This window comes from Rhinolophus sinicus, linkage group LG11 (genome assembly GCF_036562045.2).
Source record: "Rhinolophus sinicus isolate RSC01 linkage group LG11, ASM3656204v1, whole genome shotgun sequence".
Classification (NCBI taxonomy): Eukaryota; Metazoa; Chordata; class Mammalia; order Chiroptera; family Rhinolophidae; genus Rhinolophus; species Rhinolophus sinicus.
Window position 1 is genome coordinate 8,487,617 of NC_133760.1, and position 17,138 is coordinate 8,504,754.

Sequence of the window (17,138 nt, forward strand, 5' to 3'; positions counted from 1 at the left end):
TTTTGTGGAGTCGGAAAGATCAGTAGACGCGTAAATGAACCTTCTCTGCAGGAAATAGGCGGAGTCTATCCCTGAAGTGAAGACAGGATTGGCTTCTCGGAGACCGCGCCCCCGAAGGGAGGGCCGGCGGGCATTTAGAAATGGCGTGTCCTTTCTCGCAACCTGTACTGTTCCACAACAACATGATTTGACTCGGGCCCTCCCTCTCTCTTTTTCTCTCCGTTGTTGTGAATATCTGTTCTGTATATCCTGAACGGCCATGAACCACTAAGCAAGGCTTTTACCCCAGCGTGGCGCAAGGCTGGCGGGGGTTGCTATGGCAAGAATCGGCCACGCCCCCACAGCTAGTTGGGTTTGCGCAGGCGGCCACGGAAGTGGGCCACAGGAAGCGGAAGTCCCGCCTCTTTCGCGTTTTCTCTTCGGAAGCGGAGGAAGCGCGGAGAAAACCAGAGTGATCCGAAAGCGCAGCGGCTGCCACCATGTGAGGCCGGTCGAGGCTAAAGCGGCGGGCGTGGGGTGGAGGGTGGAAATTTGGTCACTGACCGGTGGAAGGGGGTGGGGAGAACGGAGGGCTGAGGCAGAGATTTTTAGGGGTAAAGTGGCGTACTTTTCTTGTGTTGAGTTTGAGAACGGGCATGGGGCCTTTGACCCAGGATCGGTTCGGGAGAGGGAACAGCTTTAGCAGATAATGGGCTGGGAGCTTTCCAAGTAATTTTAAGGGGAAACGATTTTACGAAAAAGAACTTGGGAGAGGAGAGTGCGGACTTTTAGGAACAACGATTAGAGGTGAGGGACTATCCGGATAATTTGAGCTGGAGACGGTTCGCCTTTCGACCTAATTCGCAACTTTACGGATAACGAGTCACAGGAATGATTTTAGTTTATCCATTAAGCAATTATTTATTAAGTGCTCATGTATCAGGCACTGCTTTAGGTATATGAGATATATCAGTGAATACCCCTCTCCAAGAAAAGTTCCCACCTGCAGCTTATGGGGTGGGAAGAGGTAGATAATTAGCGTAATGATAATAAACAGGTAAAGTATATGGTGTGTTAGGTGACCAGGGCTATGAATAAATAAACAGAGCAGGGTGAAAACAATGGGGAGTGCCACTTTTGAGAGACAGTAACTAATAACTGTCACAGAAGGACACATTGAGAAGGCAACACTTGAGTAAAGAAAGTGAGAGCTCGAACCACAAAGATAACTGGGGAGGCATCCAGGCAGAGGAAAAAGCAAATGCAGGGGCCCAAGAGAAAAGTTTGCCTAATACCTTAAAGGGCCACCCAGAAGGCCACTGTGACTGGAACTGAGAGAGAGAGATGTAGGGTATGGTAAAAACTTTGGATTTTACTTTTTTTTTAATTTTTTTGGGAAACTGTTTTTCCAGGACCCATCAGCTCCAAGTCAAGTCTTTTTCAGTCTAGTTGTGGAGGGTGCAGCTCACAGTCGCCCATGTGGGAATCGAACCGGCGACCCTGGTTAGAGCACTGTGCTCTAACCAACTGAGCCAACCGGCCGCCCGGATTTTACTTTTTTACACTAAGAAGGGAGCCACAGGACGATTTTGAAGAGTAAGATGATGTGACTTAGATCTTGACAAAACCCCAGGACTGGTCTGTGGAGAACACACTATTGGGGAGCATGTGTGGGGTGCAGGCAGGGAGATCAGTAAGACACTAGGAGAAAGATGATGGAGATTCAGGTTGTGGTAAGAAATGGTCAGATTCTGGATATATTTGACAGGCAGATGACAGGATTTGCTGTCAGGTTGTAGGATGTGCAAGACAAAAAAGAGTCAACACCAAAGTTTTTGCTCAAAGAACTAGAAAGATGGAGTTGCCATTGATGGAAATGAGGGAGGCTGTGGATAGAGTAAGTTGAGGTGGTTGGGTGTTGTGGATCACAACCTAGAACGTGCAAGATTGGAAATCACCATCCAGATGGTGATGCCAGCGAGGACGGAGCAGGAGGGTGGGTGTGTTGGGGAAAGGTTGGAGAGACACTGAGTGCCATGACCGTGCTCCAGCACCGAGCCCTCTCACCTATGGGTTCCATACTTGCCCACTCAGGAGCCTCCTTAACAAGCCCAAGAGTGAGATGACCCCGGAGGAGCTGCAGAAGCGGGAGGAGGAGGAGTTTAACACAGGCCCACTCTCCGTACTCACACAGTCGGTCAAGAACAACACCCAGGTGCTCATTAACTGTCGCAACAACAAGAAGCTCCTGGGCCGTGTGAAGGCCTTTGACAGGTGAGTGCCTGGGTCTATTCTGATCAGGCTGGAGAAGCGGTCCCAGCTCCCGTCTGAGGAGCCTAAATACCAGGTTTCTCAGAGGCCAGGGGAGTGAGCATCTTAAAACCCGCTGCCCCTCCAGCTGTGCAGTACAGTGGTTATGGGCATATACTTACGAGCCAGTCCTCCTGGGTTTATGTCGCCACTCTGTTCTTAGCGGCCACATGACCTTCGGCAAGTGACTGTCTCGTCCATGCGGTGGCAGTAATCATGGTGTTTGTAAATATTCAGTGGCTTAATACATGGGAAGTGTAGTAAGTCACTAGAAGTACAGCATCTGGCACACAGTATGCTATTACCTAGTTATTACATAATACGAGTGTGCACCCGTGCCAGGTACTGTTTCAGGCTCTGGAAATACCTCAATGACTAAAATACACATGGTTCCTATACTCAGGAAGCTTATGGTATAGATAGGGAAGCCGACAACAAATAATGTGTCAAAAAGACAAAAGATGAGAACTCATATGAAGAAAAGTAAAGCCAGGTAAGGGTATGGAGTACTGGGAAGGGAGTACTTTCTTAGATGGGTAATCAGAGCAGCCTCATGGGAAGAGGCAGCAATGAACAGACCTGAATAACAGAAAGGAGTAAGCGAGGGTCTGAGTGTTTCAGCCAGAGGGAGCGACTAGGAGTTTTCCTGTCTGGGCTTCAGTCTCCTTATAATACCCCTCAGAGAACAGTTGTAAGGACCAAATGATACTGGGTATGAAGAGCAAAGGGCCCCGTGCCTAATACATGACAAATGCTCAGTAAACATAGAAGCTGCATAGTTAGCATCTGGGAAGTGCTTTCTTCACTGTAGTGTGCTGAGGCTTGATTCTGGAATGTTCTGGCCACTAGCTATTATGTGACCATGGACAAGTCTTTCCCTCTGAGCCTCAGTTTCCTTTTGAGTAAAATGAGAATAAGAACAACAGGAAGTGCCAAGCACATGGAGGCAGATAGATCTGGATTTGAACACAGGCTCTGTCACTTCCAAAGTTTATGATCTGGGCTGAGTTCCCATCACCCCACTGTGTTTAGTTCCTGCCCTAGACGTGGGAGATAGCATCTCCTGGGTGAGGTGCAGTGAGGAGGTTTTAATGCTTAGAAAGTGCTCAGAAGAGGCCTGTGCGCGTGGTGCTTGCTCAGTAGGTTGGTGGTGGTGTGTGTATATATATTTATTTTATTTTATTTTTTTTTAAATTTTATTTATTTTAAGTGTGTTTTTCCAGGACCCATCAGTTCCAAGTTGAGTACTTTCAATCTAGTTGTGGAGGGCGCAGCTCACAGTGGCCCATGTGGGGGATCGAACCAGCAACCTTGTTAGCACTGCGCTCTAACCAACTGAGCTAAGCGGCCGCCCCTATATATATTTGTTTTAAATTCTTTTTTTCTTTTAAGGTGACTCTTTCTCCTTTTCCCCTAGTGCCTTCTCTGCCCGCATATTAGTCTCCTACCTTAGTATGTATCCTGCCACGTTTGACTCGCATACATACCTATATCTAGGGAGTCCTTTGTGGTGTTAGCTGACAGCTTTATTGAGGTATAATTGACCTGTCCTAATACAAAATAGTTTTTAAAATAGAATCTTCCTTGTGCTCGTAGGCATCTTGTTTTTCATACATATCAGTGGTCTGAGGACATCGTTGCAAGTCAGCTAAGACATTCTTAACCACCTTATTTATTTGCTTCATTATGTTGTTTTCTTGAGTGAGCAGTGTAATGCACAGTTGAAGCAAAATTCAAAAGATATAAAAGGCGCCCAATGAAGAGCAAGTCTTTCCTCCCCACCCCCCCAACTGCTGTCCCCAGGGTCCTCACCATGGCTAATCTCTCAGGTCTCCTCCTAGAGTGTCACTTGACTGTATCATACGTATAGATATGCATACATATAGATACCGTATAGGAGGACGTTTTTTCTGTTTATTTTTGAATCACTGCTAATGGCATAGCACACAGTTTTATTTTTATTTTTTTTAATTTTTATTGGGGAATACTGGGGGATAGTGGGTTTTTTCCCAGGACCCATCAGCTCCATGTCAAGTTGTTTTCAATCTAGTTGTGGAGGGCGCGGCTCACTGGCCCATGTGGGAATTGAACCGGCGACCTTGGTGTTATGCGTGCTGCACTCTAACCATTGACCCAACCAGCCATCCCAGCACAGTTTTAGACCTTGGCTTTTCCCCTTAATATATTACGTTGGTGCAAAAGTAATTGCGTTGTTTGCAATTGTCTTTAACCTTTTAAATCACAGTTACTTTTGCATCAACCTAATACCTCAGAAATGTTTCTGTATTGGAATGCTACTACTTTTTTAACTTATTTTCTCTAAATTGGTAATCTGTTCACATAATTCCAAAAACAGTAATAACAGTCCAATGAAGTTTCCCTCTGGCTTGTTTCCAGTCTCCCTAGGTGATTCCACTGCCACCATTTTTTTCTTACCACTTGGTGATGTTTCCGTGTATCCTCCTATCCCTTCACCTTGCTTTAGTGTTTCTTCATAGCAGTTACCACCACCTGACAGCATATTACAGGTCTCTTTGTTCACTTGCCTAGAGTCCTTCTCCCCTCACTAGGATGCGGACCCCATGAGGGCAGGGATAGTGTATTTTAATTCTTTGCTATAGTCATTGTATTTGTCGAGTGAGCAGATGCATAGTTACCACATGTGCCCAGCTGGCGCCCTGAGGACGGGGACAAGGCAGGACTGCAGTGGAGGCTCATGAGCTGCCCCAGGGGCCTTTGGTTCTCCAAAGAAAAGCGGGTCCTTTGCTGATGCCTCCGAAATACTCGGAGTTAAAAAGCACCATTTCGTTGGCCTTCACCCTGTGCCAGGCCCTATTCCTTCACAGAAATGCTGTGTTGCTTCATTTTATTAATATCTTCACAGCAGCCCTATGAGGTGGGCCCTGTGAATGTCTCCATTTTACAGAGGAGGAAACCGAGGCACACAGGGGTGAAGGCCTTTGCCCGACCTCGAACTGAGGATTGGCAGAGGTGGCATCTTGGCCCGGGTCCTACACCTTCCCCCAGCCGGGCAGTCTGAAGGCGGCCCCCTCACTCGCAGTGCCTCTCCACCCCCTGTCCCCACTAGGCACTGCAACATGGTGCTGGAGAATGTGAAGGAGATGTGGACGGAGGTCCCCAAGAGTGGCAAGGGCAAGAAGAAGTCCAAGCCAGTCAACAAGGACCGCTACATCTCTAAGATGTTCCTGCGAGGGGACTCGGTCATCGTGGTCCTGCGGAACCCCCTCATCGCTGGCAAGTAGGGGCCTCCTCTTGCCATCAGAACTTGCTCCCCTGTCCTGCAAAGACCTGCCCTCCCAGATGGTAATAAAGTCCTTTGTTTTTTTCTAGTGGCCTCTGTCTGTTCCCAGGGCCTTGTGAGTGGGGTGGCTTTGGGGGGAGGGAGGCAGCTGGGTATGGGTCCAAGCGCTGGGATCAGGACCTCTGAGCAGGTGAAGAGGCCCTGTCTGTGTCCCTTCCAGGCCTCAATTTCCCCATTTGTGAAGTGACTCGGATGAGGAAAGCTTTTGCTCTTTTCCTATTTTCTACCTTTACCTCGTCACCCTGTCTCTCCTTTCTCCTCAATGAGTCAGCCTTGCTTGAAATTTCTTCTGGTCTTTTTTTCCAGTTCAGTCAGGAAACATTCCCCAAGTGCCTCTTCTGTGTCCAGCTCTGTGTTGCAATGCTGTGGACGCATCAGTGCCCAGGAGAGCTCCCGACCTGCCCTCACTGACAGTAGGGGATACACATTTAAAGCACTTGGTACCCAAATACTAATAGCAATCATGCTATCACCTGCTGAGCTGTTGGGGTGCCAGCCCTACCCCCGTGCTGTTTAGACTTCCTCCCAACACCTCTGAGCAGGCACTATTAGTTATTACCTCTAATTTCCAGAAGGAGGAACTGAGGCACAAGAGAAGTTGTGTCACTTCCCAGGGACACCCAGCCAGGAAGTGGTGATGCTTTGATTCAAGCCCATCCTGTTCCTGAGCCTGTGGCTTAACCCCTGAGTTCTGCTGTCCCTCAAAGTAGAACCTGGTTACTCTTGAGAGAAATTCTCTGACAAGCTTGGGGAAATAGAGGTGAGAAAAGGGGCCTTACGTATTGGGGGAGATTCCTCGGATACACATCGGGCTTTCCCCAACCCAGATCTCTGTGTTCGGTCTCTGCCTGCATCTCTCTGTCCTCAGATAGGGCTGACCGCCAGGTGGCTGCAGGAATTGGAAGGCCTGAGGTCAGGGTCTTTGACACTGAACTATGAAAGGCACAGCCTGAGTTACCCTGTAAGCCCGGTAGTGGCAAAGCTGGGGGCCCTGCAGCAGGAGAGGGTCTGACACACTGGGCGACAGCTGTGGGATTATAAAGTCGCATGTTTACCAGGTGGTGTAATTGGAACTTCCATCTGGGGGGTAGACACTAGAGCCATCCCATTTTACAGATGAGAGAGCTAAGGCCCAGAGAGGGTAATGACTTGCCCAGTGTCACTCAGGAAATGATGGAGCCACGTTCAGACTTAGGAAGCCAGGTCCTTATAAACAGTCTTGACCATGGGGGAGCAGGATGGAGCCACAATATTCCATAAAGTGGGAGCAGTGGTGCTGCTGCAGGACATATCCCTGGCAATTAGGTTCACGTGCAGGAGCAAGGACAGACAAGCCCTGGAGTCACAGTCCTGTGTTCATATCTGTCCCACCTGCCCCTGGTTGTTGATGTGTCCTTCCTAGGAGATGGAACTTGGTTCCCCTGCCTTGCAGGCTGGTGGCAAAGATTCCAGCCTGGCACCCTGATTTGTGTCAATCTGAATTTCCATCCTCACCCAGCTCCTTTCCACCCAGCTCCTTGCCCAGATGGTTCCTGATCACCTCTGGCTTCAGTGCTGAAGGTGAAAGCAGAGGCTGCAGGAATAGCACCAGGCCAAGCGTTTAATGTGCATCATGCCTCAGACAGTAACCTAAGAGGAACTCATTGGACTCTCAGGCAAGGTACCATCATTACATCCATTTCCCAGAGTGGAAACTGAGGCACAGGGAGGCTGAGAATTTCCCCAAGTCACACAGCTAATAAGTAGCCAAACGAAGATTTGAACCAGGCTGTGGCCTGCAGCTTTACTCCTACATCACCTTTCTAGAGAAGCAGCCCTCAATATGTTTGGCACGCGTGTGCACACACTAATTTTACTTGTACACATTGCAAACAGTTAAATTATCAGGAGATCATACAAACATCTCCAGTTGGGGTTTTCTCTTAGGCAGTGACGACAGTGGCAGCACGATATTCATGTTCTCATGGCAACGTGGCTGAAGATGCACAGTGCTACCCTCCAGGGTGTGCGAGGCCACTCTAGGCACCCAGCCCTGCATCCCGCCTCAGTCATGTCCCTTTATGGCCTGGCCAAGAAGATTCACCCCACACAAAAACCCCACAGAAAACAACTGTTTCTCATGCTTTATTTACAAGGGCCCTACCCTCCCAGAACCCACAAGAGGGATCCAGCAGGGGCACCTCATGCTTAAAGGACTGAGTTTATCTGTCCAGGGAGCTGGGGACTCCAAGGGAAAGAATGACACCCAGGTACTAACTGAATCTAAGTGTGTGTGGAGGGGGAAGGATTTAGGAGTGAGGGTCTTGTGTGTATAGAGGTGGTCCAGCTACAATGAAGCTGTTGGCTTCCTCTCCATTTCCCAGTTCCCAGGGGCTGCCCAGGAGGGGGGTGGGATGTGTGGCCTCACTCCCTAGCTAGCAGTGGTCCTGGCCTCTGGATGTCAGGTTTCGGCTCTGAGCTGCCCTGAATTGCCCGTGTTTATATTTACACACTGAATCCTCTCTGGACCCCAGTGCCGCTCACATTTCTGTCTCCGAGTCTGACCTTCCCCGTGAGCTCCAGACCATTAGTCCCAGCTTGGTTCTCCCCACTCTGAACCCCATCTCCCTCTCTCCTCTCTCCACTGTCCCAAACCTAGGAGTCTTCCTGGACTTCTCTCCTTACTACACTTTCCTCATGTGATCCATAGCCAAATCCTCAGTTCTACCTTTCAAACAGCTCAAATCCAACGACTTCACACCCCTCCGTGGCCACCACTCTGGTCCAGCCACCATCAACTCCCACTGGCAGTCTTTGCACTAGGCTCCCAGCTTCCGTCCCCGCCCCTCATAACGTGTTCCCCCCACAGGGCAGACAGAAGGATCTGTTTAAAACATGAGCCCATGAGGTGCTCCTGCTAAGAATTTTCAGTGCACCTGGAGTAAAATCGCAACTCTCGTGCCCCTGCCCACTTCGCTCTCCCTTGGTGTTGGCTCTGACTCATCCCACTCCAGCCATGCAGTCCAGTCCACCCCTCTATTCCTAAGACACATCTAAGCTCCTTCCTGCCTCAGGGCCTTTGCAGGTGCTGTTCCTTCTGTCTACAATCTTGTCTTCCAGTTCTCAAAGCTGTCTCCTTCACCTCTTGCAGACATGGCTTAAAAATGTCACCTCAGAGATGTACTTCCAGACCTCCTTAATTCCCCTTCGAATTTTTCTTCATAAGCCATTCCACAGCGTATGTGTAACTTGATGTATTGCCTTCACGGTCTGTTTCCCACACTGAATTGTGAACTCTAGGAGGACAGGGCCCTTATCCTCTGTTTCCTTAACCCCCATTTCCCCAGTGCCCTCCACACAGGGCTTGGTATACAGTAGGCGCTCAATAAATACATGCTAACAACACAGGAATCCCACTGCCTAGCAGTAACTTTCCAAGACTGGGCTGGCAGCAGCATCCCCAGGCTCTGGGAGAGTTCCCGAGGACGGGACGCGGCCAGTGGCGACCTGGCCGCATCCAAAGCCCAAAGGCAGGGACACAGAGGCGCGCTCCGGGGGCTGGCGCTGCTCCTCGCTGAGACTGCGGCGCAGGCGACAGCGGTGCCATCCACGGCGCACCTCCGACTGCACCTGCAACCGAATGGCGCTCAGAGGCAGTGCCAGGCGCGCCGTTCCCTGCGCAGCCGCCAGAGGGCGCGGGCGGCGGGGCGGGGCTCTCCCTACCTCCTTGTTGATGAAGCAGTAGAGGACGCTGACCAGCAAGCCCTGCCAGAAGAGGCGCGCGGTTAAATCGGGGTGGGCATTATAAATACCCCTTGAAGAGCTCGGACCCTTGCCAGGCCCCAGACCACTTTGGCTGCCACCCTGCTCCCAGACTTTTGCAGTCAACTTCTCCCTGGCTCTCGGCTCCTCCCCTTGTCCCCCCTGGTTTGCTGATCAATAAAGAGGTTAAGCACAGGGGATCCTGGGTGTGATAACCGCTTCCCAATTTGGGCAAGCTGCTTAATCCCTCTGGGCCTCAGTTTCTTCATCTGGAAAATGGGGTAGTACAGTGGTGGTTGTGAGAACTGAGGTATTAATATGCAAGAAGCTGTAGTGCCTGACACATAGTGTTAAACCTTTTCCTTAATTTCATTATAACTTATCTTACCATTATTATACATGATATAATCATTATTAATTATTGATAAACCAACTTATGATTATTTACTTAATTGTTAATTCTTAATAAATAATCATTAGTTGTGTTATATTTGTATAAATGCATGTTTTACATAGGAATTTAAATAAATATAAAACTTTATAATTAATAAATCATTTGATACATTAATACAAATCAATTATTTATGTTATTGTTAAGATATTACTTGTCCTATCTCCTTGCTCCTGCTGGCTCCCACTCCCTGGATGCCAGCCTTCCACCATCACCACAGGTACTCTGTCACCTCAGGGATCTTGCACTTGAGATTTCTCTTCCTGGAACATTTCCTCAAAATATCTGTCTCCCTGGACCCGTCACCTTCATCCAATCTCTGCTCCCATATCTTCTTTTTAGGGAGGCCTTCCCTGACCCCCTGTCTGTAACCCCATTCTTCTTTGATCCTCACTTCTTCTATTTTCTTGCTTCCCCCCCCCTTCTAGGCACACCTCACCATCTGCTATTCTGTATATTTTACTCATATAGCTTGTTTAGCATCTGTCTCTCCCACTAGAGGGTAGGGACCATTTTGTTCTTGGCTCTATCCCCCCATAGTAAACCTGGAAGGGTGCTTAGCATATAGTAAGTTTTTCATAAATGTTTGCTGAATTTAATGAACAGCCTTGTGGGGAGACACTACTGTTGTCCCACTTTAGAGATGAGAAAACTGAGGCCCAACGAGGTAAAGCATAGTAGGGACTAGGGCAGAGCAAGCAAGTTGAGGCCAGTTTTAAATTTTGGAGTGAGAGCCTCCTTACATTTTGGCTTCAAGCACGTCTCTTGCCTCACCCTAGCTTCTACCCTGATGTGAAGGCCACAGAGCTGGGAAGTGACAGACCTGATTTGGCCCCATCCCTGTCAGGTCTCAAAGCCCCTGATCTCCCCCAGGAGGCAGTACAGCTGAGACCACCCAACTCCTGTCTAGGTTCCTGCTGCCTCAGCTCATCACAGCGCTAGGTCAGTATTTTGTGTGGAATGAATGAACCGAACCCCATCGTCACATCCCATTAAGTGGCCGCGCCAGAGGATGACTGTAGCCCTCCTGCCCTTCTGGGGAGAAGGGCCACAGGTCGAAGGATGTAGCCCCTGTGCCCAGCCTGAGCACCTGGAAGGAGCTGAGGACGATCTCAAAGCCGAGCTTGGCGAAGCGCAGGGTGCCCCGGGCCTGTTCCTCTGTCACGGGAGCAAACACCACCTCGTGGACACCCAGCAGGGGCACCAGCGTCAGCGTGGAGCGAGCCAGCCTGGGGGTGGCAGTGGTAGAGGGTGGCAGTGGTCCCGCGGCCCCGGATCCCCCATCTTACACCCGGAACCCTTTCCCTTCGTTCCTACTGTCCTCCCCCTCCCCCACCTCAGCCGGTAGTCCGGGCAGCGCATCTGCCGTGTCCTCAGCTTGGACACGACGACGCCAAGAATGCGGATAAAGATGAAGAAATTAATCTACGGGGAGAAACAGAAGCTGACCCAGCCCGACCCCGTCCTGGGAGGCAGAGGGTGGAGCCCCGCTTCCCAGGATGGGAAATCCCTGAGGACGGCCTGGAGGAGGCGGGGCCGGCCGTACCAAGATGGTCATGAGGATAGGGGTGCGTATTATCCACCAAAAGGCCTTAACATCGTTCCGCTCCCAGCACCTGAAGGAAGGGTTTTAGAGTTGAGATTGAAAACCACTAGATGCACGGGATCGCTCATTCATTCTCCAGGCCCCGCCCACCTTCCTTAATGCCACACCCACATTCCTTTAAAGCCCCGCCCGCTACTATCCAGGTCCAGGTCCTCATCCCGCCTCTTCCAGTAGTCTACGAACACGATCTTTCCAAGCTCCCATTCCTTTAGAACCCCACCCACATCCCCTCCAAGCCCCCAGGTGACATCGGAACCACCCCACGTTTCCATCACACCCCGACCCTGTCCCTTAAAGCCCCGCCCACCTCCCAGGCCCAGCCCCAGACCCAGCGACTCACTGCGTGTTCTCGTACAGGTACCTGACGATCACCCAGGGAATGACGAAAAGAGCGGGGGCCCCTGTGCAGACCCCGACCCACCCCCCACCCCGCCGCAGCTGTCAGAGCGCGCACGGGCCCCGCCAGGCCCAAGACCCGCGGAATTCCCACGCCGGGGTGGGGAGGCAAAAGACTAGAGACGGGAGGAGACCTGAGGCAAACCAGCAGGGTAGTGGGGCAACGGAGGCGCGCTGGGCTGGGCAGGGGACAGGGTCGGGGCTCACCCCAGCCGAGGAGCAGGTAGTAGCGGAAGTGGCCCCCTTCGGAACCTCCCACAAGCACCAGGAGCCGGTGCAGGTAGATGCCCTCCACCAACAACCACGTGTAGTTGGCGCCCACGCAGTACTGGGTCATAATCTGGGCTGTTCGGCAGGCGACTAGAGCCTAAGGGGGTGGCCAGACAGGGAGGTGGCAGTGAGGGCTCCCCAGGTGCCCCCAAACAGTCTTCCACCTGGTTGTCCTTCCACCCCCATCTCTTGCCATCAAATATTCTCCTCCCACACTACATCACCAAAGGATGGTATCTGTGGTTGGTTTCTCTCACCATACAAGATGTCTCCCACTCCACCCTCTTAAACAATTGATATCTTCCATCTTGCTATCAGAATTCCCCCCAGAGCCCCCAAATATGGCCTCACCCACCGCATCCCCTAAGAATTGAATTCAACTACTCCACCTATCCAAAGGTTTCTCCCATTTCCTCACCCCTCTCCCACCAGCATATGGACTCTCTCACGCATGGTTCCCTAACAATTGGCATGGCCCAACTCACCAGATACTTTTTCTTACCTTTGCCCCCAGTCTCTAGTCTCTCCCACCTTGTCTCCCAGTAACAAACTGGTGTCTACCAAATCCTCCCCCACCAGTTAGCCTCTCCCATCCTGTCTCTTCCTCATCTCCAGCAGAAGACTCTTTCATTGGTGGAAAAGTCCAATGATGGGTAAGATAATGAAAGAAAGGAAATGGAAAATTCCAGTAAAGGAGGTGATGGTGTCAATAATGGAGGAAGCTGAGTTGGGAGGGCCCCCTCTCCAAATGTGTTTGGAGGGGTCAAAAGAGAGATACTGTTGATAGTGTAGGAGGTAGTAAATAGATTGGGAAACTCCTAGGCCCACCAGAGGAGGCAGAATCCCAATATGAGAAAGAGGGGTGAAGCTCACCTGGTTCCACAGGATCGGGGCCTGGCCCCCAGGTGAGGGGCCAGGTGGAGGTAGCAGCCGGTCTCGGGTGAGGATGGCTGCCGCCCGCAGCATGAAAGATGTGAACAGGTTGATGTGGACGTAGTTGCGAGTGCAGTGCAGCCGCCTGGGGGTTTGGGAGGCAGTCTGGAGACCCCTGGAGACCTGTCCTCCACTATCTAGAGCCCTTTAAACCACCTCATGGCCCATCTTCCCACAGAACCACCATTGGGTGCTTGTTGATGGTCTGGAGTCTGACCATTCCATCTTACTGGGCAAAGTGGGGCCCAGTCACTGCCACTGCCGCTCCAGGCTGGGGGGTCCCACCTGAAGAAACTCAAGATGAGCAGGGCTAGCAGCAGTGTGGCCAGTGACAGGGAATAGCCCACAGTGTACACAATCTGTAGCCGTTCCAAGATCAGCCTTTGGTCCTGTGGGGGTGGGGGACAAAGGAAAGAGCTCAGCCCTTCCCCCAGGACCAGAAGGGGCTAGGTATCTACCAAATCCTCCCCAACCAGTTAGCCTCTCCCATCTGTCTCTCTGCTCTTTGTTTCTGCCCAGCACCCCAATTTTCTCTGGGGGATCCAGCTACTCTTATTTGAGTGGGACTGACTTTACCACTCAGCTCCAGGGCTGGATATGTGACCAGCCAATCAGAGCATTATATCTAACCCCCTCCACGCCCCCGCCGCCATGACACACACACACACACACACACACACAGAGTGATTAGTCCAGGGTGGGAATATGACCCAAACCAGGCCAATAAGAGTCAGTCCTGGGACATTACTATGCTGGAGCTATTGAGAACGAAGTTCAATCTCCGCAGTGTTGCTTGGTTGGTGGGATGTGAGCCTGGTGCTAATGGGGAACACCTTTTCCACCCCACAGAAAAGATGAGGCCAGAACAGAAAAAAACAGGCACGATATGGTGAGAGACAAAGAGGTTCCCAACATCATTTGAGCACCTAGATTCAGCTGTGCCTGAGGCTGTGGCCTTCTACTTTTCAATCACAGAAGCCAGTACATTTTTTTCTCCATCATCAAGCAAGTTTAAGTTGAGTTTCTGTCCCTTGGAACCCAGAGCTCTGAACAGTACAAGGCTCGGTATGAGGATGCTGCCTTTTCACCTTTCCTTGGACGTTCAATCTGAATCTCTAACCTGTTCTTACCTGAAAGGTCTCATTCTTCTCTGGGTTCTCACACTGAGAATGGTCTCTCCAAGGTCCCCATTGGCCATCACTGCCACACTGGCGGAGGACAAAGCCCGCAGCCACTGTAGGGGATCAGAGGCACAGAGAAAGAGACAGAGACAGAAAGACCAACTGTGATAAAATGGCAGAGAAAGAGAGAGCCAAAGTGATGGTGATGATAAAAAAACCTCATATAGCATTTTACACGCATTAATTAATATTCATAAGAAGGCCTGTGGAATTGGTACTGTCATCAATCCCATTTTACAGATGAGGAGGTTGAGGAAGTTAAATAAACTGTCCTAGGCCACATAGCTAGTTAGGACAGGAAGACCAGGATGCCCAGAGACAGACTCAGAAAAGAGAAAGTAAAAACCCGGTGGTCCTCAGAGATACAGAGATAGAGGAGGGGCATTATGTGACAGAGACAGGATCAGGGTGACCCAGCCAGGGTCGGACATACAGGGAGAAACACCCAGAGAGGAGCAGGAGATGAGGTGTAGGTGAGCTTTGAGGGAGTGGTGTCTGGGGCAAGATTTAGGAGCTGTTTGTTTCAGGGAGAGCCTGGGGGCCACTCACCATGGCGATACCAGGGCAGGTACCAGGGGCAGGACGCACGGGCAGTGGCGTTAGGTGCAGCGTAGTCCCAGCAGACGTACATGTCGAAGGACCCGTTACAGGCGAGGCCTGAGGTGGGCGTGGGGGTCAGATGTCGGGGGACCTACTGCACCCTGAGCCCAATGCTTCGCCCCACCTTACACACACAAGCCCGGCCCTAGCCCCGCCCACCTAGAGTGGTCCATCCCTGCTTCTCCACAGCTCTCTGCCCATCGGACCCCAAGGCCCTGCCCATCCTTCCAGCCCCACTCTCGGCTCTGCCCCCACCCCATGCAAGTTCCCAGTGCACGTGCTTCCCACTCTGCGAGGCCCTTCCTAGGCTCCACCCCAAACCCCACCTCCTTCGCGGTTCATTTCAGGCTCTACCCATTCAGTGCAGCCCCACCCAATACCCTGCCCATTTCAAGCTTCTTTCCAGGCCTCTCCCACTAATCCGAGTTTCGCCCCAGTCCCCACGCTCTCAGCTCTAAGCCTTTCCCACCGAGGCCAAGCTCACCCAGGCCTCTCCAACCCAGCCCTCATCTACCCCAGACAGCTCCTCTCTCAGGCCCCGCCCGTTAGTCCTAGGCCCGCCCCAAGCCCACCCCTCTCAGCCCCAGCGCGTCCCGTCCACCCAGCCCACCCCTTTCCCAGTCCTACCCGCTGGGGACTCCGCCGTCTCCAGCGTCTCCTGGCACTCCCTGCGGTAGCGTTCCCAGCGCAGGTACAGCTCCCCCGCCGTCTGCCCCTCAGAGCCTGTCTACGGAAAGAGAGAAGGGAGGACCCCCCGACCGACACCCGCTCCCAGATGGTGTGGGCCAGACACCCGAGAGGGACTTAGAGGGGGGGCTGTTCGCTTTGCCCAGAGTCTTGGGTGGCTGAGAAACCTCTTCTAACTCTTGTGGAGTACCTAGAAACCACCAGGGGAGTGGCTGTGGGGGACTGAACACCTCCAGGAAAATTAGGGGAGTGGCTGGAAATCATCAGGAGGATTTGAGGGCGAAAGAAGAGAGACTAGAAACAACCATGAAAACGTGAATCTTGGCAAGTGGGGCAGTCTTAAAACTCTCTCGGCAGTGGGGGAAGACTTAAAACCTCCCCCAAACCTCCCTCCAAGCCTTGAACTCCGATAGCTCCTCGAGTCCTCACCTCCGCCATCCAGAGCAGCGGCCCCCACAGCGAGAACAGCAGTAGCAGCCGCCAGGACGGACAGTTTGTCATCGTGAGGGCGGCGGGGCATGGGGAGCGAAGGAGGTCCGGTCACGGAGGGGCAGCGCGGCCTGGAGGGTCCAAGAGCAAAATCCGGACCCTCTGCCCTCCGCCCTAGAGCCACTCGGCTCCGGAATTCATACACGCGGACTCGGAGGCAGCGCTCCCCGCTGTCCACACACGTGAGAATTTGGGGGGAGAGACGCGTGAGGAGGGGGCGAGGCTGGGATTCGACACGTGATTCCGGGGCTCACCCCCAGCTGTTTCTGGAGCAGCGGCTGTGGAGGGGGGGGTGTTTGCTGAGGGCGCGGTTGCCCTAGAGCTGTGCTGGGCGGAAGCACTAATGTCACAGGGAGTCTAGACCTAGAGACTATAGGGAACCTGGGGACCATCTTGGAAAGGAGGGCACAGAAACCGTCAGGCATGGAGCTTGAAATGACCCTCGGAATTCCCACTCTCGGAGCCCAAAGGGTTTTCAAATCGCAGATAGGAACCCGACCTTACAAACTTTCCTCACTGTGGATAAAGCCTGAGTGGATGGGACAACCCTCTCCTTAGGGACTAGAGAGGCGTCACACCCTGGGCTGAGGTTTGTAGGGACCCATACGTCTGGACATTGGTCTAACTCCCAACACCCCCCATCTAGCACCATGCAGGGAAAGCGGGGGCCGGCAGGATCTCAGATGGAGCCCCAGAAAGGCAGACGCAGAGTCAGAGATGCATGAGACAGAAATATAGAGACAGAGATACATGGAGATAGAAGAGACGCACAGCAAGAGACCAGAAACTGAAAGACAGAGGCAGAAATGTGGGCTAGGAGACAAAGAGAAGAGAGACATGGGAGAGAGACACAGAAAATGGGGGAAAGAGAGATGGAGGTACAGAACTATCAAGAGACTAAATAGAAATTGGGATGGCCGGCAGCCGGTGAGAGCTGTGGTGAGCTGCTGTGAGTGGTCGCTGACCACGACGGGCAACCGACTGCCTCAGCCAGGGGGGAGCACAAGGCTCATAATACCAGCATGGGCCAGGGAGCTGTGTCCTACACAACTAGAATGAGAAACAATGGCTTGACTAATAACTTATGTGGACATTGTTTTGTGCTTGATAATTTGAAAATTAATAAAGTGAATGGTCATCTTGTGAACACTGAAAAAGAAAAGAAATTGGGAG

General features: G+C 51.8%; 2 protein-coding genes across 2 annotated transcripts; one reads left to right on the forward strand and one right to left on the reverse strand.

Moving 5' to 3' along the window:
• The first annotated feature begins 329 nt into the window (after positions 1-329).
• On the forward strand, positions 330-5,639 carry SNRPD2 (small nuclear ribonucleoprotein D2 polypeptide). The gene is made up of 3 exons (XM_019754873.2): positions 330-481; positions 2,074-2,253; positions 5,378-5,639. Coding segments are annotated over exons 1-3 (357 nt in total). The 5' UTR covers positions 330-479; the 3' UTR covers positions 5,553-5,639.
• A 2,591-nt stretch (positions 5,640-8,230) lies between these two features.
• On the reverse strand, positions 8,231-15,977 carry GIPR (gastric inhibitory polypeptide receptor). Its single transcript, XM_019754816.2, has 13 exons — positions 15,906-15,977; positions 15,417-15,516; positions 14,739-14,846; positions 14,139-14,242; positions 13,294-13,397; positions 12,949-13,093; positions 12,013-12,172; positions 11,750-11,810; positions 11,350-11,419; positions 11,140-11,228; positions 10,894-11,032; positions 9,314-9,355; positions 8,231-9,220 (listed from the first exon to the last, which is right to left on the reverse strand). Exons 1-13 carry the CDS (start codon positions 15,975-15,977, stop codon positions 9,011-9,013), a joined length of 1,404 nt encoding a protein of 467 aa, XP_019610375.2. The 3' UTR covers positions 8,231-9,010.
• Between the last annotated feature and the right edge of the window lie 1,161 nt (positions 15,978-17,138).